This window comes from Macrobrachium nipponense, chromosome 6 (assembly GCF_015104395.2).
Source record: "Macrobrachium nipponense isolate FS-2020 chromosome 6, ASM1510439v2, whole genome shotgun sequence".
In the NCBI taxonomy this organism is placed as follows: domain Eukaryota; kingdom Metazoa; phylum Arthropoda; class Malacostraca; order Decapoda; family Palaemonidae; genus Macrobrachium; species Macrobrachium nipponense.
This window is the reverse complement of record NC_061108.1, coordinates 122,692,236-122,717,576: the sequence shown is the minus strand read 5'-3', so window position 1 is coordinate 122,717,576 and position 25,341 is coordinate 122,692,236. Positions and strand designations below refer to the sequence as shown.

Below are 25,341 nucleotides of genomic sequence, written 5' to 3'. Positions count from 1 at the left end.
CTACTACCAATGATAAAGTCGTTGATAAGGTATAACAATAAAAATAGAAATATCATGATAATTATCACAGATACTAACAACTATGATGATACTCTAACTGGAAATATATAAGTATTAGATGTACTCAAATAACACCGGTTTTTGTCCCGTCAACCTGCAAAACGTACCCTGACTGAAAGTATGTGTAAACACTCTGGCGAAGCACATTTTTCATTCCAAATATTGGCCAACTCTTTCTCGTACTCACCCTCTCTCTCTCTCTCTCTCTCTCTCTCAGTTAATTTTTTTTCTCCCTCCACTAATTCTATTTTCTTGTCTTTGTCTGCCCCTTACTTCTAACCAACCCTTTTTCTCTTCCTCGCTACTTTTCCCTCGTTCGCTTTTAATGTTACTCACATTTTCTACTCTCAAAGAAACATAACCCTTCCCCCCCCCCTTCGCCCCACCTTCTCCCTACCCCCTCCATCCCAGACTCGTCTCTATTTATCTGTCGTATGTTCCGCGTGCATTTTCCTTGATAGCCTCGTTATACGGATTCCTCTTAGGTACGGCGAAGAAAGATTAAAGATAATAGGGGAAAAAATCCTTAGCGGAAGGCATCGGAATAAAAAGGGAAAAAAACTGCGCTCTATGATACTCTATCATTAGCTGTCAAGGACGGAGGAAACAAGTATTCATCTTTGAGGTACACATCATCATTATTATTATTAAACTTTACTACAATAACCATGGCCACGCGACTATTTCGATCCGTGTTTTCATTACAGCCCTATTTGGTCTAAAGGTATTATTATCATTATTATTAATAAGTAACTTTTCCTCTAATTTTTGTGATACTTGTAGGTACGAACCCCTGGGACTGGTAAATATTTTTTACCTAATACTTGTGAGGGTAATTAGTCCATTCCCCAATTGCCCATTTTCAATGGGCGCCTTTTTGGGAAGCTTAGAGGATGTTTTTATTATTTATTATTAATTATTATTATTATTATTAATTATTATTATTATTATTATTATAATTATTAATATTCTGACAAAACAAAAATTTATTTGAATGATGACTTCACAAAGTTCTTACTAACTTATACGTGCAAATTACATTGAGTTGTGCTCAAATCATCCTATGACGGCCCAAGTGGTAGTACTTTCATGTATATTCTAGTCACAAAAGATATAGTTGAAATAGTTCTTATAGCTATTAAAAATATTTTGGCATAATTTTTCATCAAGTCCTCATAAGAATTTGGCAGGAAGAGGAGGGTGGACCATTGTACCTTCATTATAGCTTATACCACTCTTCTTCAAGTTCAGATGGATACGAAAAAATAAAACAAAATTGTGAGAAGTTCGATAAGGATATCTCTCTAAATGCAACAATATATATATATATATATATATATATATATATATATATATATATATATATATATATATATATATCAATATTATACTATCTCAAAGTGTTGGACAATCTCTGTATTGTTTGTTTGTTTGTTTGTTTGGTGTTTTTACGTTACATGTAACCAGTGGTTATTCAGCAACGGGACCAGCGGCTTTACGTGGCTTCCGAACCAAGTCCGGAGTGAACTTCTATAACCAGAAATACACATCTCTCACACCTCAATGGAGAATCCAACTCGCGGCCACCGACGTGGCACGCCAACACCATACCGACCACGCCAATGAGGCCTGTGCAATCTCTATATTGGCAAATTGCGATTTCCGATTTCCCATTTTCCGGCTGTCCCAAAGATCAATGTTTCCGAATGCAACAACAAAATGAAGTCTCCAAATATATTCCATAAAATTCGGCCCTAATATTTCCCGCAATTGTTAAGTAATTCACAGTCTCGTGAAGAATAAGTTGTTAAAAAAATCCACAATCATATATTAAAACATATTTCTATGTAAAAAACAGACTTTCGAACACAGTATCAGTGTAGACGTTAAAATGCAAAGTGGGAGGGTAGTTTCCTCCTGAAGAGCATCTAAAGTCTTTGTTGTTTACATAGGAATATATCTTAATACATAATTGTGGATTTTTTCCAATTTCCTGCAATGTTATGACAACTTCTCAGTGAATCTTTGTTGTATGACAAAAAACAGCACTACTTCCGGTAGTATAATTTCTACTATGAATACATAGGAAATCGGAATTTACTCGTGAAATAATCCGCGAATTCGGAAGCTATATCCAAGGACTCTGAAGTAAGGAGACTCAGGAATATAAAGGAAAGTTAAATACACACACACACACACACACATATATATATATATATATATATATATATATATATCTTGCTTAAAACTATTTATAAGCATGTCCACATCAGGTTTTAGACGTTTTTGGACCTCTGTGGGTCAAATAATGGAGGAGAGAGAGAGAGAGAGAGAGAGAGAGAGAGAGAGAGAGAGAGAGAGAGAGAGAGAGAGAGAGAGAGAGAGAGAGAGAGAGAGAGAAAGTACCTTTCGCCAAATTTCATGATTATTCATGAATATAGTGTGATTGTTAATAATATGCTTCCTAACAGTACTAGTGAAGATTAATCACTGACGATATTAATATAGATAAAAACATACACATGAACAGAAAGCTTTAGTGATTCTGACAAGATTTTCTTTATATAAAAAATGATTAAAGTTCATTCTACAAAGAGCAACAAAACATTACTCAAATAAAATAAACTAAATAAAAAAAACATATCTTAAAGTCCATAAATAAAAAATGTACAACGGAAAACCTTTTAAATGTCCACTGGCTTTTCTGATAGCACAAACCGCACAGGAAAGTAGACTGATGGGTCGTAAGTGTGGACCTTCCTTGATAACAAACTCTAGGCCTGACAATTCTGTGCGACTCATTTCCTCGCTTTGTAGCCTATTAGAGGCTTTTTGAGTCTGTTGCATATTTTATCAATAATCTTTATTTCTGGAAGCAGTGGTCGTTGCTTCTTTCGGGGTTAAGCCATATTTATGGTTTCGCTCCATACTGCGTGTCTCCATTTTTCATGCAACAGATAATGATGCTGAACTGTAAGTGTCAATGTCATGTACAATAACCCCACATTAACAATAAAGCAGTTAACTGGACCAAAAATATACGTATGATTTCAGCGGAGTACATGATACTAATTCCTAAGAAGCGAACTTATCAAAATCACTCAAAAACCTTAACACACACACAGACATATAGTGAAAAATAAAATCCTGAACTCTAAAACTAAATTGATGGGACTGAGTGTACTATTACCCAAGACTATGCAGGTGGCAAAGAAGTCAAGAGGAACGGAATTGGAGAGGAGGGCTTAGGGGAAGACCTGGCCATATGGTCAAGGCCTTCTTGAGGTCTATGACTATGGCCGTCGGTTGGGCCACAATTATCAACACTGGATAACGTTTCGTCTAATAAGGACCCTTATTATGACAGCTGTCAGGTATTTCTTCATTAGCTTTGTCGCGAGGTTGTGTGTTTACTTTGTTCCTTAATCAAGACGGCGTCTCCTGAGAAGAAGGAAGACAACAAGCAAAGTCATATTCATTTTGTCATTGATGTATACTTATCAGCAGCTCATCGAACCGCCCAACATACGCAAACAGATCGCCATCAATTTCTACCTTGGAAATAGGTCCACGATTCCTAGATAATATGTTTACAGGAACCTAAAGAATGGTTTAGATATAACAGATGGATAAAAATGGAATCTATAGGGTACTGAGAATGGTTAAAATAAGAGGTAAGTTTCTGAGACCAATGAGAAGCATTTTTGATGACGACGAAGCTCATTTTACACCATACAGAGGAAAGAGTAAATAGTTTGGTGTAAAAGTGGAACCAAAATAAGGGTGTATTTTGTCTCCATAGCTAATAAGTGTGAGCGATATTTTTACCATTATACCACAATCAGCTTAGAAATATTAAACTCGCCGATTTCTTAATAATTTTCCTTGGAGAATATTATGTTAAAAGTTGGCAAGCAACCTTCAGTTCCAAAACGTTAGCAACACTAAATGTAGGGGATCATCATGACGTCACTGCCCTTATTACGTCACAGAAACGACATAGCTTTTCCTCTACACTGGAAAGCATCTTCAACAGCGAGATCAACCTTATAAACAGACAACAACCAAATCCCAAGGAGAGAGAGAGAGAGAGAGAGAGAGAGAGAGAGAGAGAGAGAGAGAGAGAGAGAGAGGAATCTGCATATAACGGAGAGGAGAAGAACGCTATCCTTTCTGGAAGAGGAAAAAAGTAATGGTGGAAAAAGTTGTATATAAGATGCTCTAGGTAACATATGTTTCCCGATAAACTTTTCAAACTTGAACACGGAAATTAACGTACAAATTGCGGTACATCTTTAAAAAAAATGTACTCTTTTGCTTACTACATACGGTTAACCCACGGTCAGTACATAACTGTAATGTCCTATTAACACGGAAGATTCGGTCTTATCTAGATATGCCACTTCGGAGTTTCAAGTAGGAAAGTTCTCTTTCCATAAACAATTCCAAATGACAGGCTGTTTTTTTATTTTATAATCAGCAGGCCAATGGACCGGCAATCCTATAATAATAGGAAAAAAGATGATAGGAGCATTAGGAGGATAATAGACAACAATTTCGTTACATATAAATGTGACCTCATACCAAATAAGAATAATATTCGCAGAATCATATAAAAATGAAATTTATGCAAATCCGAGGACAGCGTCATTAAATGGCAAATTTCTTATTTGTTTTTGGAAAGTAACAGTGAGATCACTAGCACTTCTACCATTATTTTCGTTCATGGCACTGGTAAAAATACAAAATTTAATTATTTCTGTTGCTGCGCTGACGCTGTTGCACCAGAATTTGGGATCATTTTTACTTTAAAGCTACTGTCGCTGCTGACGTTTCTATGCTTAACAGAGTCAATTATTGTGACCACAATTACTTAAATGACTGTACTTCAGTCGCAGGGTCTAACAGGAGCAAAGTCAACCACAAGACAATATTGGGCCATTATTTTCATTGCTTCCAAGATCTCCAGGCACCATAACTTGGAAAACACATATGCATGTATGCATGCATGCATGTATCTATGTTATGACTGTCCTCGTCATGTGCTTACTATGGGTAAAACCTCTCTCTCTCTCCTCTCTCTCTCTCTCTCTACACACACACACACACACACATATTATATAGTATATATACATACATACATATATATATCACTACAGCCTGGTTGACTCGGCACTGAATTCAGAGACAGTTGCCGTTTCTGAGGTAGAGTAAATTGAATAATAAACGAAATCTGAAGCAAACCGTTTGTGTGTGTATAATATATATATATTATATATATATATATATATATATATATATATATATTATATATGCGTGTGTGTGTGTGTGTGTGTGTATGTATGTATATATATGTTTGCGTATATACACACACACATGAATGTGGGTATCAGTATCATGTAACAGTACATTTTATAACATGTTACATCCAGGAAAATATTAACGACAGTATATATGATTTTTTTTTGCGAGATCATAAAAGACAAAGTAGACCGCAAATGCGGGGAATAAAAAATGATAACAAAGTGGGGATGAGGCTGGCACATATTGAACTTTAAACTCTCAAGAACGAGACTAAATGGATATATTAGCACGGAGTTCAAAAGAATAAAAATCTAGGATAAAAAAAAAATTCTTAACACCAGACTAGTCGTAAAATGAAATAAGAGAAGCTTGTTTTTTCAACTACTGAAATATTTTCATTAACGTTATATAAACATAAATTATGTTTGATACACCTACTTTCACTATAAATCTCTCAGCTAAGCCAGAGCATAAATAAAGTGAAGACTGGTGTTAGGTCTCTCTCTCTCATCCTCTCTCTTCTCTTCCTCTCGGTCTCTCTCCTCTCTCTCTCTCTCTCGTCTCTCTCTCTCTCTCTCTCTCTCTCTCTCTCTCTCTCTCTCTCTATAACGGCACGCTGCTCGATACGTAGGCCCAAGATCTACATAGAGATCTTGCTTAGGCCTATCTAACCCAGGCCTACGGGAAAAAACACCTCTTTAACTGTCATGGGCAATATACGATCCCCGTTGTAAAAAAGCCCCCTCTCATAAAACATGTCTGATTAAGCATCACTTCTTCCTGGCGTTAAATTAAGACTAGAATTATTATCTTCGACTCAAGAACCGCAAGGCCTAACGCTCTATCTTCGCTTATGGATACCTTTAAACAGAGATGTCTGTTGCGGATAAACAAGAGGACCAAGTGACCTTGGTCAAGGGCAAGATTTCTGACTATGTTGAAACACACACACACACACACACACACACCCGCACGCACAACAATGTTATCTTGAAAAATAATTAGACCGTTGTATAGATAAACATTGATTAGCCCACTACCAAAATTTGAGATTCATAAATATACATAATTTAAGGGAGGACGGATAGATTGTGATTACTATGGGTTCCAGCCTCAATAAACAAAACAAAAAATGCTGATGACAATCATCATAATTCTTTATAAGTATACAGTCTGAGCTCGCACCGACATAAACGCCAGGAAGGCTTTATTTTCGGAATTTTATACTTGAAACAAATAGTACACTCACTTCGAGGGTGTCTACCATCATGGCGCTCCCCCTCTTTATTTTACATTTACTCAATTATTCATAAATCTTAAGGCTGAAGACAAAGCTCCAGCAAAATAGTTTTCCACAAAACAGGTAAAATGTCAAGAGTGAGCAGTCAGAACAACAAGCAAAGTGAGGGGGAGAAGAATAATGGTAAATTTTATATATAAAAGGAAAAAAACACTTAAAATTTAAATGATCAAGTACAGAGGGAAGTAATCCACTAAACCATTCAGGTTAATTAGTCTAACATTCCTTTTGAGAAACGTGAAATTGGCAAAAGAAAGGAAACTGCGCTTGAGTACACTTTCCCGCAACTAATTCATTTTATTGATTGATATAAACTAGCGCTGCAACAACTATGGCAATCGATACCGGAAGTAATTAACACTAAAGATATGAGTAAAACTTTCTTATGAAACAAGGATTTGATCCTCATCTACTTCAATTACACTTTGCCGTATCATAACCATCTACCACTTAATGCGTGGCGCAAGTAATTCATTGTTTACAGCAACATCTATACCTAACGAACTTGGAAAAGTAGACGCAAAACAAACCTACGCAAGCCGCAATGCAACATGCAATTTCCACACGACAAAATACTGCTGCTTCATGTAGATTAATTTGTAAAATCCATTTGCCTTATAGTGAATTATTTGTTATTCCGATTCATAAATTACTTGCAAGGTCACACACGGATTTGTTTATGTCATTGACGAGGTCTAGCGGCAAACAAAATGCTATATTTTGCATCGATGCATCGAGGACACAACTTTCCTCAGGACTGTATTTATTTTTCATCATTTTCCTTTATTCGTTGTCGCACTTTCTGCCCATCCTTTTCAAAGACAAATAATCTGCTCTCTTTACGCTTACTTTGCTAGTTAATATATACAATTCAAAAATTATATTCTAACAACTAAAGACGGGATTGAAAAATGAAATATTAGATAAATATCTATTTGTGACAACTGCTCTTATGCCAGTCATACGAGGGCGTCTTTCGGTAAGAAACTTACTGGTCATCATCGCAGCCATCATGCGAAACACTGCACTTTAATCAAAACAACACAACATATTGGCAGCTTCATCGAAGGTTTGGCTTCAGGATTCGAATGGAAGCCAGAATCTGTCCATCTACATCCGTGTCTAATGATATTTTGTAATTTAAAACAAATGGAAATATTTCATTGAAATCAACCAAAAATTTTCAGATAAGTCGAGAAGTTACGAAGTAAATTTTTTTCTTTTTATGGGGAAATTGAAACTGAAGACTAAGAACAGCTCTGATGAAATAAGCGATTATGGGATAAATATAATTCCAAACTTGGGTGCTGAAAACTAAAAATCAACCATTCAATAGTCAACCACACTTAAGAATGCAACTTAACATATATTCAAGAATTTAACTCTAAATATAGTGCATCAAATATATGCAGATAACACTATATATATATATATTATATATATATATATATATATATATATATATATATATATATATAACTCATTCATACTCTAAAAACCCAAGACTGAAATAAAAACAAATATGCAATGCAAGTCATGTCAAACAATATATATATATATATAAAAAAAACTAGATATTACGTCACCTGAAAGGACAGAAAAGTCCTTGGCAAGAATTTCATAAGAAATCCTTGAAGTTATTTTGACGGTCAAAATATCCTTCAGAGATGTTTCTGTTATTAATGCAGTGTTTTGTATAAAACGATGTTGAAGACGATGCTGACGCTGAATATGAAACTTACAGAAGCAGGGATCATTTTATTATTTCCTGTTTGGGTAATATTTTTTAACTGGAGTATGAAAACATAAACAATATAAACTTTAATGACTTTTTAAGGAGTGATGATTAACAGGACGTGGAATATTATTGTTTTCGAACGAGAGAGAGAGAGAGAGAGAGAGAGAGAGAGAGAGAGAGAGAGAGAGAGAGAGAGAGAGAGAGAGAGAGAGAGAGAGACTTTTATATAAGATATATAAATAAAAACCAAATGCACAAATGTCCAACGGGTAATTTCAGAGACAAAATTGAAGATTAACACTACCGTAAATTTAGAAGGTGAGCCAGAAATAATATAATGAAGTTAACATAAATGTCAAATACCCAGCTAACTGCAGACGGGTAAGAAAAGAAAATTCTTTAGACAACTCTTTTAAAAGTTTTCTATTTTCCTCAGAGCCCAACAGGTTCAAGAGCTTCCAAGCAGAAAATCCCCCCCCTCTCTCTCTCTCTCTCTCTCTCTCTCTCTCCTCTCTCTCTCTCTCTCTCTCTCTCTCAACAAGAACCGAACTTGTCACTAATATCCTGTAAAATTTCCAGGTACACGATGATTGGGTAAAAAATTTTATCGTGGAGATGTGCACATTTCACACATAACCGTCATCTTGTTTTTGCTAGATATTCCAGGTCTGTCCCCCACCCCATCAACAGTTCAAGCAAACTTTGGCAGAGAAAATATTAATAAGATATACAACAAATGGTCTCCCTAAAACTTCTTAATACCTGCGAATAAATTTTGGAAATACTTTTGCAGTTACTCAGTTGTTATCGTTTAATTAAAGGCAAACACTTGACATTCTCATCGATGGAAATTAATCCATCTCATCCCGGTCGCATACACACACACACACACACACACACACACAACACAGGAAACTGTGCCATTATAAAGATTTTAAAAATACATTATTAATTTCAATTACCCGTACTTTAGTCATGAAATGGGTATTCCTAAATTTACTAAAATATAAATTATTCCCTTTTACACTCCTGGATTTTCTATTATTGCTATAACTACGAATGCTAATAAGTTGTCTGTACCATTAGATAGTGCTCTATTAACCCTGTTATTAGAGAGAGAGAGAGAGAGAGAGAGAGAGAGAGAGGAGAGAGAGAGAGAGAGCTATGTCATGAAAATGTACGTGAGATATCCCTAGAATTAAAGCAGCCTAGGAAGCAATACCTTGTACACCTTCACATTCAAAATATCTGTGCGCCTTCTCATTAACAAACAAAAAAAACGTGACGAGAGAGAGAGAGAGAGAGAGAGAGAGAGAGAGAGTAAAATAAAAAATAATAATTTACAAGGGACTTCAACTATGCATGAAGTAGTTATCCACAGTCCCATCTATACGCAATATCAGATTCTTTACTTCTGTTTCGCACGGCTTGCAAATTATTGCAGCCATTTTCGTAGACTTACTGAAAAATAAACATGTGCATGTACATAAACACGTACATAAATTGATACGCATAAGAAGATTATTCCTAACGAGATTTCCACTGTCATTTCTTAAGCCAATGAAGTTTCCGCAACACATTTTCATACGATTCCTAAAAAAAATTGTATACCACATTATGATAATGAATAGAACAAAGCAACATCGTAAAATGTATTTTATTTTGCTGGCAAAATGAATTAATTCCGTACTTACCGCAAAGTCAATGATAAATAATCGATATTAAAAAAATAATTAAATATTAGAATTCCCTATTTGAAATATTACACAGATTTGCCAAAAATCAAGCCCTACTTGGCGCCTTTGCTGATATGACGTTAGTATCATAAATTCATGTACTTCATTTTGTGAATACTCCTCTATCAGTGTAATCTCTCTACTTAAAAGAACAGATGGGATCCCTATTGTTTGGTGGTTGATTGTGTTTTCGATTACGGTAAAGTACTCAATTAAATAAAGGGATCTTCTGGGTACTAGTTGGTTGTTTTAGGCTATGCCGGCCTTATACTATTATGGACCCTTTTCCAACGATGGAACTTATGTTAAAGAGCTAAAGAAAATAAACGGTATTTTTTATGTCTTCTTGACAAAGTCCAGCCAACTAACACCGAATGTGAAACACTGTCGCCGCCACTAAAGTGTTAAGGTTTGTAGCAAGTTTCTGCTACATTTTTTTTTTCTTTTTTTTTTTTTTTTTTTTTGGGGGGGGGGGGTGGGGGTAGACATACCGCCTGCATGAATTTTAATGGCTTCAGCGGAAAAACGACCTCACTACTTGCCAAAAATTTAGCCGTTCCTAAAACTGAGAGGTCATGACAGAAATTATGACCACACTCATCCATGTTCCTCTGAACCAGATTACCAAGAATCACTTTTTGAGACAATTTCATAACAATTCACATAACGTTTAACAGCCCCTTCCTCTTTTAAGACTTTTACAATAATATTTCCTTCATTAATTCACCTGTATTTTCCGAATATTACTAAGTCCATACATACACAGCATTTATGAAACAGTCTCTACATATGCCGTCTGAGAATCATGAATTTAACACCGTTGCCAGAATAATCAATTTAACAAAAGCCAAAAACAATAATTTCTAATGAAATACTTTAAAAAAATCATAAAAGAATCGATCACCATTTAAAAAAATAATAAAATAATAAGTGCACCTGTACGCCAACAAACGCACACATAACAGTATACACAGTATTATATATATATATATATATATATAGATATAATAATATATAATATATATCTATATATATATTATATATTATATATATTATATATATATATATAGAGAAGATAGAGAGAGAGAGAGAGAGAGAGAGAGAGAGAGAGAGAGAGAGAGAGATAAATATATATATATATATATATATATATATATATATATATATATATATATATATATATGAAGATAAAAGGCCTATAAATCACTATTTTAACCTTACAACCATATGTTTCGAGCACTTCCTTCTGTGCTCCTAATCACTAGTAAAGTATGGACATAGGATGTCTTACAAGAGTATAATACAAAACATATGTAGGTATAGCAGTAAGATAATTTGTGCATAGGATGATAGTTAGCCGGCAATTTTGAACTTTGTTAGGAGAGTCCACATGGCTATCACAATACCTTCTGTAGTCTTATCCATAACTGTCAAAAAAACCCGGTACTATCCCTATCAGTTCACAACACGCTCTCTCTCTCTCTCTCTCTCTCTCTCTCTCTCTCTCTTCTCTACTTTCAGTGTTCTTCTTTTGTGTTGCCCCGGGCATCGTTTGGAGTCGTGGAAGATAGCTGTCAGGGGGCAGTAAGTGGGGGGGATAGGCGAGGGATGAAACTGAGGATGACCAGGGGAGGGGAATGAAAGGGAAGGGGAGGGCCTAGGCGTGCTCGTTTTTGGTCACCAATCCCGTCCGCGTGAGGCTCCACCCACCACACCACCTCTCAGCCCCTGGGCGAGAGAGTAGAAGTAGAGAAGGTAGGGCAGGCGCGAGACTATATTCAGTTGGTCACAGGGAACCCAGCCGCATCCACTAAGCAGAAGTCGTCTGCTGTTGTTGCTGCTGCCGCTGCTGCTGCGCTTCCTCCTCCCGCTTCTGCTAGCGTCGGTGAAGCTCTCACTACTCCTTGATTTAATCAAGTCATAAGTTATCACCTCTGCCTAATACTTGATTCTATACCAAAGGAGTAGCATACGCCCCAAGTGACCGAAGGCTAACGCAGGGATCAATAAGGTACGTTGGGATCTATTTAATTCACGTAATTTTGTGAGAATTATGTCTTCTAAATATTACAGGCAAATAACCATCAGTTCCTTTCCATGTACTCATATTAAGAATTTCTTAAAATAAATATACTTATTTGCTGGTAGATAAGACAAAATACAAGGACATTTTCAAAACAGAATCGACAGATAAATATAAACACCCCTTATAATATTTATTTCAATCAAAGTAATCTCGTTAAGAGAAAAAACAATTAATCTTCATGCTTTCAAGAAGAATCTTTAAATGCAAAAGATCACTTCGTTTTTTGAAATTCCTGGAAGTTCAAGGAACTAATCTCCGTGCAGGACCATGAACTGTTGACTGCATCAACATACAACGACTTCTTTCATTAAAAGTATCCTAACACTCGTATAGAACAGTTTTCAAAGACTACAAGCTCGCAGGAAATGAGTCATACATACACACAAATCAACAATCAAATAAATCAAAACAACCACTGACCACAATTCGACGAATCCGATAACTCAAGTAGAAAACAATCCATTAAGTCAGAAACACAACCGATCGAGAGACTGCGGAGTGTCACCGACCTCCCGACGGAAACTAATCATTGGCTGGAATCGTGAACGTGGACCGGTGTCGAAGCGCTGCCTAATTTGTGAACGCCGCTATTAATGATAGTGCAGAGTCACTGCCGACTATCCGAGAGGATGGCCGAAGCAGCAAAAGCGTCTGCAGTATTTCTTATACCGGGCACAGATATCTTATTAGCCATGACAATCCAAATAACAACGGAAGAAATAACAGCAATGTAAAGCAAAAATAAAAAAAAAATAAAAAAACAATGTGGCAAGCTATACAAAAATTGAAAAAAACTGATATCCCATGCACATGTATATATATATATATATATATATATTATTATATATTATATATATACCCTATATATATACATTTACATATATCATATTCTTGTCACTTACCAACTGCCACATTCACCACCAAAATATTGTCAGTTGATATACATAAACCATTCGCGTTAATAGTGTGCCATAGGCTTGTGAATTCACACACACACACATATGTATGTATGTGTAATATATATATATATATATATATATATATATATATATATATATATATATATATATATATATATATATATCACAACTGTATTTCACAATATACAACCAACCTCTGCCGCCAAGAAAAATGAAAGAAACTCCTATTCTCAAATCTTGTATAATAGAGCGAAGAAAAGCAAATATAAAAAACCCATAATAAGTGAGGAAATACACAAATGCTGATGCCTAAGCAAACAGGAACATCACTTATCAAGTTACCTTTCAACTAATCACGCATAAGTATGCACTTATTTAAGGAAGTTTCTGGTATATTTACGAATGCCTCAAAATTTTATCACTTAGTCAATCAGAATAACATTGTTATACCTACCTAATAACTATATAACAGCAATAATCTTTTGACAATGGCCTTGTTTCACTGTCAATCCAAGACATTCTTTACCACAAACAAAGACCAAATGATTCTCATTTGAATCTGCACTGAAATCTCTGCCAAGGTCATCCCTCCAGTGGATTTTTCTGATAGCTTTCTACATCAGCATTGAAATCTCTACCTCGGTCCTCTCTACTGTGGTTCTTATAGATAGCTTTTTACATTTGCATTGAAATCTCTGCATTGGTCCTCTCTACTGGTTCCCACAGATAGCTTTTTACACCCGCATTGAAATCTCTACATAAATCCTCTACCATGGTTCACACAGATAGCTTTTTACATCCGCATTGAAATCTCTACCTTGTTCCTCTTTCCCTTGGTTCTTTCTGATAGCTTTTTATACCCGCATTGAAATCTCTACCTTGGTTCTTTTTTTATAGCTTTTTACACCTGCACTAAAATCTTTTCCATGGTCCTCCCTCTCCTGGTTCTTTTTTATAACTTTTTATACACGCACTGAAAACTCCACCGCAGTTCAAATTACTAAGCAATACTTAAACTTCGAGAGGCCTAGTTGTAATCAAGCCTATTTAAAGTACTGAATCAGTAAGTTTGTCATGTTATGAAAATTTTCAGTTTCCAGGAAATGCTTTACGGAGGCAAGAATAAAAATATATTAACAGTCCCAGTTTTAACATACAGGTTTAACATTTTATACGTATCCGGTTCTGCAACGAAACAATGAAATGTCAGCAATATTATTTGTGAAGAAATGTCAAATTAGTAGTAGAAAAAAATTCGCCATAATCAGAGCTTTCAAAAAAGAAGAGAAAATTTAAAAATAACGTTTAACAAATAAGTACATCAAGCCTAACTACGCTGGGCCCCTGGGACAAAGGCGTACCTATTTCACAGGAAGGGACCGAGCTTTGATCAGAAAGGAGTGGAAATCGACACCGCACTGTCTACCCAGCGTAATAATATACCCTTTCCAACAGAGGTGAGGTCAATGCCATCTTTCCATTGAGAAGCCCAAGGTTTCCTAAATCCTTGAAACGAAACAAGGTTACCTCAACCTATTCTGATAATGGCAGGGCACTGATAACTGGAATAATAGTGAATGAACAAGATATGTCAGATAACTGCTTTAAAAAAAAGTCATCGTTGGCTAATTATTCAACAAACATGTACTGGTCAAACACAGAACAGAGAACAGGCCCCACTACAGCTTTAACCGTTGCCACGGTAAGAAGAATTAGGTTAAGAAAGGATTTTCTATCATTGTCCTCTATTGCCTTTCTCAGGGTACAGAATAACCAAAAAGGCTTGGCATCTCAAAAAATTCGCCCAACTGAAACCTTAAAAAATAAAAGATAAAAAAGATAAAATAGACTGTAAACAACATAAATCTTTACTTTTTTAAATCGGAACAGCAGTGGAAGATTTCATGCATAAAATTAACCATGAATACAAATGACAAATCAGGCATAACATGCACTCTTAAATGTAATTTCTGACGAAACATATTTTCGCAATACAGAGAAACAAGCAAACATGCTTGCCTTTCCAAACAAGCATACTAGGAAAAAAGACACAAGGTCGCTCGGAAGCCAAATAAGTAGACTAACGAGGTGTTCAACATTCTTCAATTCATAATGACACAGGAAAATCTATGAACACTAGTTTTATGGTTATATATATATATATATATATATATATATATATATAATATATATATATATATATATATATACAAATATATATACATTGAAGGAACGAGAGACAGATTCACTAACCAGCAAATAATGAAGACGAATAAGAAGACGAAGAACATAAAGGAAGGAGAGAGAGAGAGAGAGAGACGATTGCCAACCAGTTAGCGAGACAGAGAAACAGGAAGACAATGGAACGCAAGATAAAGAATGTGTGTGAGACGAAAGAAATAGAAGCGACAAGAACAATTGTGCTGAGAGAAATAACAGGCGACCAAAGTCGATCTCCTTGCGGGAACCACGTTACGTGATTCGAGGTGTTTCTCATCAGTACGGTTTTGGAGGCTTGCCAGAAGTTTAAATAAAAGGGAAGCACTTGCCAGAAAAAAAAAAATGGAAGCCATTAAATAGAGCTCAGAGTTAACAAAGGCCCTACCAAAAGAGTATTAACAATAACGAAGTACAGTTGACAGATCCTGGATAAGAAAAATACAGTTTTTCAAAACTGATCATCAAAACAAAAGAAATTGTTCCATGCAAAAAGATCTCATTAATAAAAACAATAACAGCAATAAAAAAAATACATTAAGATCCTGGTGATGAAAAAATATAATCATATTGCCAGCATCAAAAGGAATATTCACAAAAGACACAACACATCATAAGAAAAATCACGGGAAATATTTCGAGTCTGTAAAACTAAAAGCATATGGAACTTTCAAACAATAAAAGAACAAGGCACTGCATGCGAATCATGTTGATAAAACATATCTCTTTTAACAGACCTTGAACAGGAAAAGAAAGAAAGCTTCAAAATAAAAGAAACAGAGAGAGAGAGAGAAGAGCGAGAGAGAGAGAGAGAGAGAGAGAGAGAGAGAGAGAATCAGTAAGACTTTAAAACAGGTTTTCATACTCAATTGAATCCGACAATTTTTAGAGCGCTCATCGTGCAATTTCTTTATTGCGTCTTGGAAGATGAAGATTTTTTTTTTTGTTTTTTTTTTTTTTTTTTTTTTTTAACACATGACCTCAAAAATTTCGACATTACACTACTTCCGCCTCGTTCTTCAACAACATGAGAACTGGGGTGTATTTTACCTTGCTTTTACAGATAATTCATGGAAACGGTGACTAGTATATAGCATCAACAATAATGTAACGCAACATGCAAAGGGCAAGCATGTACCAAAGCTAACAAATAGATGCAAAAATAAAAAATAATCAAATAGATTACAAATAAAGAAATCGTGAGAAGGACCTCACAACCATACTGACTAGCTTCCTCGAGACTGAGATTCCAAGACTCATGGTTATGTATTTTCAAATTATGTGAAATACATATATACATATGCGTGTATATATGTGCATATATACAAACATAAATGCATACACACACACAGACACACACACACACACACACACACACACATATATATATATATATATATATATATATATATATATATATATATATATATATATAATTTCCGTGTTTATAGAGTCAAATTGTGTAAAAACAGACTGGTGTTCCAAAACGTATGCTTTAACCGAGAGAAAACTTTAAACAACAAATAGACCACATAACTGACACTTCTGCAACCAAAGAGGTCAAGTTAATTAATTACGTGACCGAGGGTCCATCAAAAGGTAGCGAAAATTTGGTCCATTCAGCCAGATAATCAAAATTACATTCGGCTGCAAATATATTAAAATCATTATTTCAACATAATCTTCTAATCGATAAACATCTTAATACCAGTCTTCAAACCTTATTCTTCTCAATGGTAAAACCTCTGACAACGAAGAAAGGCTTAGATGAAGGTTGAGGGATCCCGAACCTGAGCTGGCGAGTCTCTCTCATCAGTGTTTGGATATGCCAAAGGACTACGATCCTTTTTGTTGTTTCTCATTTTTTTCTCCTAACAGCATACAACGGTCCCTTGCATATTCAAGGATAAAATAAAATTTGTATCTAAACTTGCCGAAAACTTATACCTGTTATCAAATTATATGTATATATTATATATATATATATATATATATATATATATACCTATATATATATATATATAATCATATATGTGTGTTGTGTAACATTAAACATCTGCGGATACATAAAAGCAAGATTACCGTAAGCCAATCAGTCAGTAATGATGACTTGAAGTGGCAAGCATTATCACTAGGTTTCAATGACATTACAAGACTGCAAGTGAGCTTCTTGAAAAGTGGAGGTGACTGTGCAAGACAAAATTTCCGTTATGACTTTCTTCATTGTTTATTATTTTTACTTCTCAAGTCTTGCAATCTTGTATAATTCTATTGCAATGCTTCCTCCTACGATGGCATTTCTATTTTCCTGCGTAAGAATAATAATATAATAAGAAATGAAAGGCTGTACGAAGGTAGGAGTACACTAAAAGACTTGAAACAGAAAGAAGGCCAGGCCAGCCTTGCAAGACTCCTGAAGGTCTTTGGTCCATTGCTCCTTCCCGCCGAGTCCTCCTGGCTCTAAGGCCTAACAAGGCAAAAATAGTGGTTGCCGCGAAGGGAGGGCAATTAAAGCAGAAGAGAAAAATGAATGACAAGCACGATCAACTAAGTAAAAGAGGACCAGGAAAAAAAATGTTCAGTGACGATCCAAGAAGTTTAAAGGTAGAAGTTAAATAGGCGAAGTTGGGAGAAGTGCGTTATGTTACGAAAAATCACTAAAGTTTGCAGGACAGAGAGAGAGGGGGTGTGGGGAGAGAGAATAGTAAATGGGCGGGGGTCTGAGGACTAGAGAAGAGTAGGAGGTTGTTAAAGGACTAACGAACAACGGTAGGCCTATCCGGTGTTTGTAAATGAGCCTAAAATGTCTTGCCTCTGCTTTTGCCGAAGAATGCTTCCCTTCTCCTTCCCCGAACCTGTCCCAGCCACTCCCCAACCAGCCTCAAGCTTTTGTTCAGTAATCTTTCGAGCGTGACTGTCTTCAATCTCTGGCAAACACACGCGCACGCACACAATACATGTTTGTTTATTTGAATAAATAAATTCTGTTATCACAAACAAAACACTGAAAGTTCACCGTCATTTATTAGCATCACTTCTAACAATCAGATGCGCCAGAAATATTTTTAAATGAATCATATTTATTTCCTACAAATGCAATAAAACAAAGGACACAACTTGACTTGTATCAGGTGCATTTCTAGAAAACACAACGCAGACTGCAGAATAAGAAAAATAACACAAACAAGCTTTAGATTTTGCTATCTGTATTAACTTCGCAAAATTCAATGTCACATTTAAAAATTTTTTTCATTGCCAGTTCCTATAAAAACTTGTATGTGCTCCCTGACAACTGGTTATCTGTTTATTTATTCATTTCTTCTCGAGGCTCAGCATCACAACATCACCCTTGTGATCATTAATATCATCATCACCACCACCATCTTCGTCTAAAGAAGATGAGAGAAAGTTCCTATTTATCAATAATGCGTGACAAAAGACCAACTATTAGCATGACCTTTATGTGGATCACTTGCTAAACGTTATATCAATCATGTTATCAAGACCTTTTCTTAATTATAGTTCCTGATCCGACATTCAATTTCTCCATCAAAACATACTGTTCCCAATTCTAGGCTTATTAATATTTGATCTTTACCTTTCCTCTCGCTATTTCTTCTCTGTTCCTTCCTTCAGCCTATCCAAATATTCTCGCCAATCCTTCTGGCTTCTCTACCTTTAAGAAGCGAATGTGATGAGAGGAAGAAAGAAGGGAACGGGTTGGCATATCTATTCAATTCAGACGAGGGCATTGCTGGCCAAGTCCCCTCCTTGCAAAGGCCAAACCTCATCACGTATAATGTTGTGGTTACCTGCTCTCATTCGTCTACCTTTCCACCTCTTTTCTTTGCCACACAGCGCCCGCCCGCCGCCACCCCCCCCCCCCCCCCACCCCCCCCCCCCTTGTCTGTTACCTATTTCTATATGAACTATCTTCTCGCTCTCTCTCTCTCTCTCTCTCTCATAGACAAGTTTGTATGGGCGCCCAGGCCTAAACCTGTTATGCTTGAGAGAAAGAAATCGAGGCTAATACCTTACAATTTATTTTTACTAACAGTGTTCTTGCATCCTTGCACTAATTTCCTGCTATATAAAACTTTCACGACACACACACACACACACACACACACACACACACATATATATATATATATATATATATATATATATATATATATATATATATATATATATTATCAACAAGACAATTAAGTTGGAACAAAGGATTAATTCACGGAACCAATGTCAACAAATCACTAGACCACACAATGATTCAGCATAACACGTAGGTAACACACAAAAAATCGTAAATGTTACAAAACGAGGGTCATGTAATACACACACGTATAAACAAACAAACACACACAAATATATATATATATATATAATATATATATATATATATATATATATATATATATCATGCTGTAAACATTATCAATATTCACAGATTTGTATGTGTGTACAAGGTATACGAGCATATAAAAATTGAGCATGCACCGTGGAACTGGAATAAACATTAAATTCTGAAAGACCTAGAACATTATCTCTCTCTCTCTCTCTCTCTCTCTCTCTCCTTCTCTCTCTCTCTCTCTCTCTCTCTCTCTCCTAAAAAAAAAAGAAAGAAAAAAAACAGGTTTCATTCAAACCAGTCCATCAGCAGATCATAATTTCATAGTTTCTCTCAAGAGGAGCGAGATTTATATCACCGCTTTGATGTGAAACTTCTCTTAGAAACCTGAGAGAGAAAGAGAGAGACAATGTTATATAATTTAGTATTTTTTTTATACACATTTTCTTCGACCTAAATAGATCAGACCCGCTCATTCACAAACAAATGAATCCCATCTACTTCACTCCCGGTATTGCTATTATTGTTATGAAGTGGGAAGAATATCATAATTATGCGAAATGTATAGTTTTTCACCGACAACGCAAACTTATAACTTTGCAGTTTACGCACAAAGAGGGATTGAGTCTCTTGACACAATTGTATTTGCTATTTTGCTAAAGTCATTAATGTTGGTGCACACCAAGAGAGAGATACATATGTATATAATAATATTATATATTATATATATATATATAATATATAATATTTAATATATATATATATATATATATAATATATATATGGTATGTATGTATATGCATATTCCTACTGTCACTGCTGACCAAATCATCGAGATATATATATATATATATGTGTGTGTGTGTGTGTGTGTGTGTATATACATATAGATAGAGAGATAAATAGATAGGTATACATATATATCTTGGTGTGCAACAGCATTAATGACCTTAACAAAATACAATTACGTCAAGAGACTTTTCCCTTTCTTTCGCAGAGGCCACATTAATATACAGCCTTACATAGAAACGCACCCAATATTAAATGTCCTTCAATAAAGGATTTAACTATGGTTCATTATAGATAACCATCATCCGTGCTGGCTTTCTCTTACATTTGGTTGCAGTTATAACGAGCATTTGTTACAGCCAGAACCCGAGGGAAGAGAGATGAACGAAATGGAATGGAAAAGAGGCTCGAGCCTCGGGTTCGAATTTTTATCCGGAATAAAAGTAGGATTTCCAGGGGCAGGTGACCTTCGAAATACATTTTTCCAGCGAACACAAATTAGCTTTGAGTTTCCCTTCAGGTGACGAGGTGACCACATTCCGTCATGACGTGGAGGTTCTCTCCTTCTTGTCTTCTAAGATTCATCGACCTCTGCGAGAGAGAGAGAGAGAGAGAGAGAGAGAGAGAGAGAGAGAGAGAGAGAGAGAGAGAGAGAAATTTTAACTGTTCTTGAGAAAGACAGCAGGATAAAAGAGGACACAGGAAACTAACATGAAACTAAAAGATACGTAAACACAAAAACACATGCACACACAGGGAGGGGAGGTATGAAGGAGAGGTAGGGAGAGCAGGGTGTGACAGGGGGGAAGAAGATGTGGGTGGATGACCTCCCTTGGGGCAGAGATAGGATGGGAGTGGGAAACGCATCCAGTCTTCTGTACACGTACTTAAGCAATCGACTTTGATCAAACTGAATCGTCATAAGGAAGTATTAGTTCAAATTAATAATAAAATCTGATGACAGAAAACGTTAGGCTGATAAAAGTAATGACAACGGTCATAAATAATAAGAATCCACAGTGAAATTGAGGAGAGATTTTTAAAAAACTGAAGTTAATCTGACGACAGACGCCATTTGTACAACTAGTTATATTCAAAATTGACGAATCTAATAATTAACCCAATCATGCAAATTTTTTATCGCCTTATAGGACAGAAAAGTGATAAAAAAATGTTCTTACTCCTCAATTACACTTGCAATGAATATAAAAAAAGATTGTATAACCGCTGCTTTTAGTTTCTGGAGAGAGAGAAAAAAAAACGATTCCGAAATGCAAATTTCACTAAAAACTAAACAAGGCCATACATTTCATCTGACTTCCCTCGATTACATCGTCAGGTTGTCTTACCTAATATTGATATTGATTTGGATACTGCTCTACAGTTTACTTTAAAAATAACTTTCCAGAGTGTTTGCTTTGGACAATTTACTGGACAGTTTTCTCTGGATATTACTTCGAGAGTTTTGTTCTGAGACTACGTTAGACATTGCTCCATTAAATTGCTCTTTACATCGCTCTTGGCGATGCTCTTGAGAACTTTTTATAACTACCGACCCTCATTAAAGTTATTATTAAAATTCAGTGGGAACATTATTGTCAGTTCGATAGGCAAGAGTTTCAACATCACTTAGCACACTTCACCTTGAAATCACTTCATTACCGTCGTTACTTCCAGGGTCTTACGTGGATCAGATTAAAAAAAACCCGATTACCTTCGCCAAGCAGAGAGATCCAGCAACTTCATTTCGTTCAAAGAGCTAGATCTGTGGTGATAGGCCCACAGCATTATTTTAAAAAGTAAACTTTAATAAATAAAATTATAATGAAAATAATACAACTTAATGTAAGAGTCTACCACAGAAGAATCGTAGGCTTCTAAATCACAGAAGATGAAACATTAAACTTGAAAAAAAAGAAAAAAAAAACTTGCGTTATTGAAACCTAATAAGCAACACATGACGAAATATGCCACAATCATTTCCGTATTGGTAAGAACCTTTTGATCACTTTTACTAGCCATCACTATGCAACATCCCGTTCTTGAGCAACGTTTTTTTTTTCTAACTTCAACTTTTACAGCCATTACTTTTTAGAGAGATGCCGCATGAGAACTTCACAGCATTTGATCTATACTAGACATCAATCGTCTTCACTTGCAATCAAGTGAACGGGCTTTACATGCACGAAAACGCACATGCACGCACGCACAAACGGTTGTTCTTATCCAGCTCCCCTCAAAAAAAAAAAATTATTATTTAAATGTGGTTTCGTCTTCCCCTGCAACCAAGTGAACGGGGCTAAAACTAAAGCAAAAACACACACAATACTCTAATTCTACACCCAGCTCCCCTCTCTCAGACATGGCCGTACTCCCCCTGCCCCTCCACATACTGCAAGAAAAAAAAATTTAAATGTTAATGATCGTCGTCACGACTTTGCAGTCACGTGATCTGTGTAGTGCGTCTGGGGGCAAATCTATTTTCAACTATTTCATGCTTCGAACTGATGAGCTACTTGTAAAGGAAAATGTATATATATTTTGAAGACAAGAAATATTGAGTCTCATTTTCGAAGCCTACCTACCACTAGGTAAACTATTACCAGCCTCGTAAAGATGAGCTATAAGCTCTTACAAGGCCTGGAGGTTTAGTTATTGGCACAGTTGAGGATGAATTACAAAATTATTGCAGAGCCATAAAAAAATGTATATACTTTTTGCAGTCTCTTCCTGAAAGCAAAAGCCATTTTACCTGCACCAAGAAGAAGAGGGTTACAAGCTCTTACAAGGCCTCAAGTTTTGGATGTTGGTAAAATTTTATATATATATACTATATATATATATATATATATATATATATATATGTGTGGTGTGTGTGTGTGTACATATAGTTATACAAAAGGGAAAAACGCATAAATTTAACGTTAAGTAAACCTCAAGGATAATTATTCAAAACTCTAAGAATGAGAGCTATAAGCACCTTCACAAATTCTAAATCCGAGTGTACTTTTATTATTGTTATTGCTTGTGTAACTAAGCCGTCAAAAATGTAGGCAATCCGAGTACCTTTATTCTGGATACTGACTTAAGAGGCGTTCGGCCCCGACTGGACGATATCAAGTTTAAACGTCTAGTGTATTAATTGTAAATTATTTTTGTTACATATACTGCCGCAAAAAAAAGAAAAATAATAAAGCCCATCTATTTCCCTTCCTGCATCACACCTACTACCAATTCTAGACTATTAAAGTCATCACAGAAATCCCCAGTATTACCACAACATTCCTTACAATAAAACTACATGAACTTCCGTCTTTCGGCACAGCTAAATAATGCTTTATATAAATAGCACGCCATGACTGGGTGTAATGAACTGTACGGCGTCATTCGGTAAATCAATAGAAAATACACATTGGCGCAGAAGGAATTATTTGCCAATTCCAAGGAAAACATACAGAGGTGTAACTGGATCCCGTGAATTATGGCGACAATTCTGAGAGCCTTCAAACGAATTCTTTCCATTTAATCTCTATAAAACGAGCCAGGAAACACGAATTTATATTGTATCCATGCAATATGATCTTGTGCATAAACTGATCAGGGTAAATACAAAAATTCTGATTAAAAACGCCAAACAACTTCAAAATTGTAATACGACGAGTACATCGTGAGAATTCCAAAAATACTTTTAGGAAACAATACGATCCACGCTTTTATAGCTGCACCGTATTGTTTCCTAAAAATATTTTTCGAATTCTCACGATGTACCCGTTGTCTTATTTACATATTCTTCAATAACTGAAAAAAAAACACCAAAAACAGACCAAAGGAAACCATACATTGTTACCTCATGATTTCTGTTTATCAGTTAGAGTAATACATGGGTTCAGTACTGCATCTCGAAATATTATAGATAAAAATTGTAACAGACCTTACAGGAGTCTTGCGTGAGGATCTATGGGTCAAAATAAGCCCCAAACAGTTCAAAAGAGAGAGAGAGAGAGAGAGAGAGAGAGAGAGAGAGAGATCAGGACTGAAAAAAAAATATTACGTTCTTTTACAGAAAAAAATAAACCATCAGCTTTATTAGTTTATTTTTAATCTGAAGGGTTATGCAGCAAGGATCTCCATAATTTGAAGGATATCCTGGTAGTAAATCTTTATGCAGCCGACTTTAGTGTTCTTATGAATGACCAAATAAGAAAATATATAAAAAAAGGAAACGTTACCACAACAGCTGAAGGGAAGATGAAGGGTCACCAAATGGTGGGAACCAGGCGTCCATAAAATCATCTCAAGGACGTAGACCCGAGACTCAATAAAATTCAGCGACAACAACAGCAACAGTTATGGGCTACTTTAGAAGCAAGAACCCGTGCCAATACGAGGTAAACAAAGTAAACAAAAATTGAAGAGCACCTGCAGTTTTGACGATGATGATGATATGTTAACGAGGATAATGAAAAATATCAACAACAGTGACGATACTTATAATCTCTATTTTCAAAAATGCAAGTAAAGGACTGAGTGTTGGAAGGCCTAGCAGCCACTCAGCTGTTTCACTTTTCCTCTGTGGCATTTTCATGTTCCATAACTTCGTGATTCAGTTATACATATACACGCATATAATATATATAGAGAAATAGATACATATTCTTTAAGCTGCCCTCCAGCATAAAAGTATTACATTCAAATCCGGCATCCGAGAGTCAATCATTTCCTCTATACACAGGAATGCAAAGCCTTCGGTGATCTTGCTTTCAAGATACGAGGCCATCCACTTCATTTACTGGAAAAGTCCGCGAGCAGAAGAGAGTGACAAGGGCATTTCAATATGAAA

At 35.7% G+C, this 25,341-nt stretch overlaps 3 protein-coding genes across 3 annotated transcripts in view; 1 reads left to right on the top strand and 2 right to left on the bottom strand.

The window, feature by feature from the left end:
- Window positions 1–13,918, bottom strand: part of LOC135216622 (uncharacterized protein DDB_G0271670-like) — a 38,025-nt gene extending 24,107 nt beyond the window's left edge. The window contains exons 1-3 of the mRNA XM_064252004.1: window positions 13,824–13,918; window positions 11,849–12,041; window positions 10,630–10,749 (exon numbers count right to left, since the gene is read on the bottom strand). Of these exons, the coding sequence (XP_064108074.1) occupies window positions 10,630–10,749; window positions 11,849–12,041; window positions 13,824–13,918 (408 nt within the window). The remainder of the gene's footprint in view (window positions 1–10,629; window positions 10,750–11,848; window positions 12,042–13,823) is intronic.
- LOC135216094 (DNA oxidative demethylase ALKBH2-like) overlaps window positions 1–25,341 on the bottom strand; it is a 584,266-nt gene that overhangs the window by 162,906 nt on the left and 396,019 nt on the right.
- Window positions 11,897–25,341, top strand: part of LOC135216091 (dentin matrix acidic phosphoprotein 1-like) — a 34,175-nt gene continuing 20,730 nt past the window's right edge. Inside the window, exon 1 of the mRNA XM_064251110.1 lies at window positions 11,897–12,149. The gene's annotated coding sequence lies outside the window, so the exon portion shown is untranslated. The remainder of the gene's footprint in view (window positions 12,150–25,341) is intronic.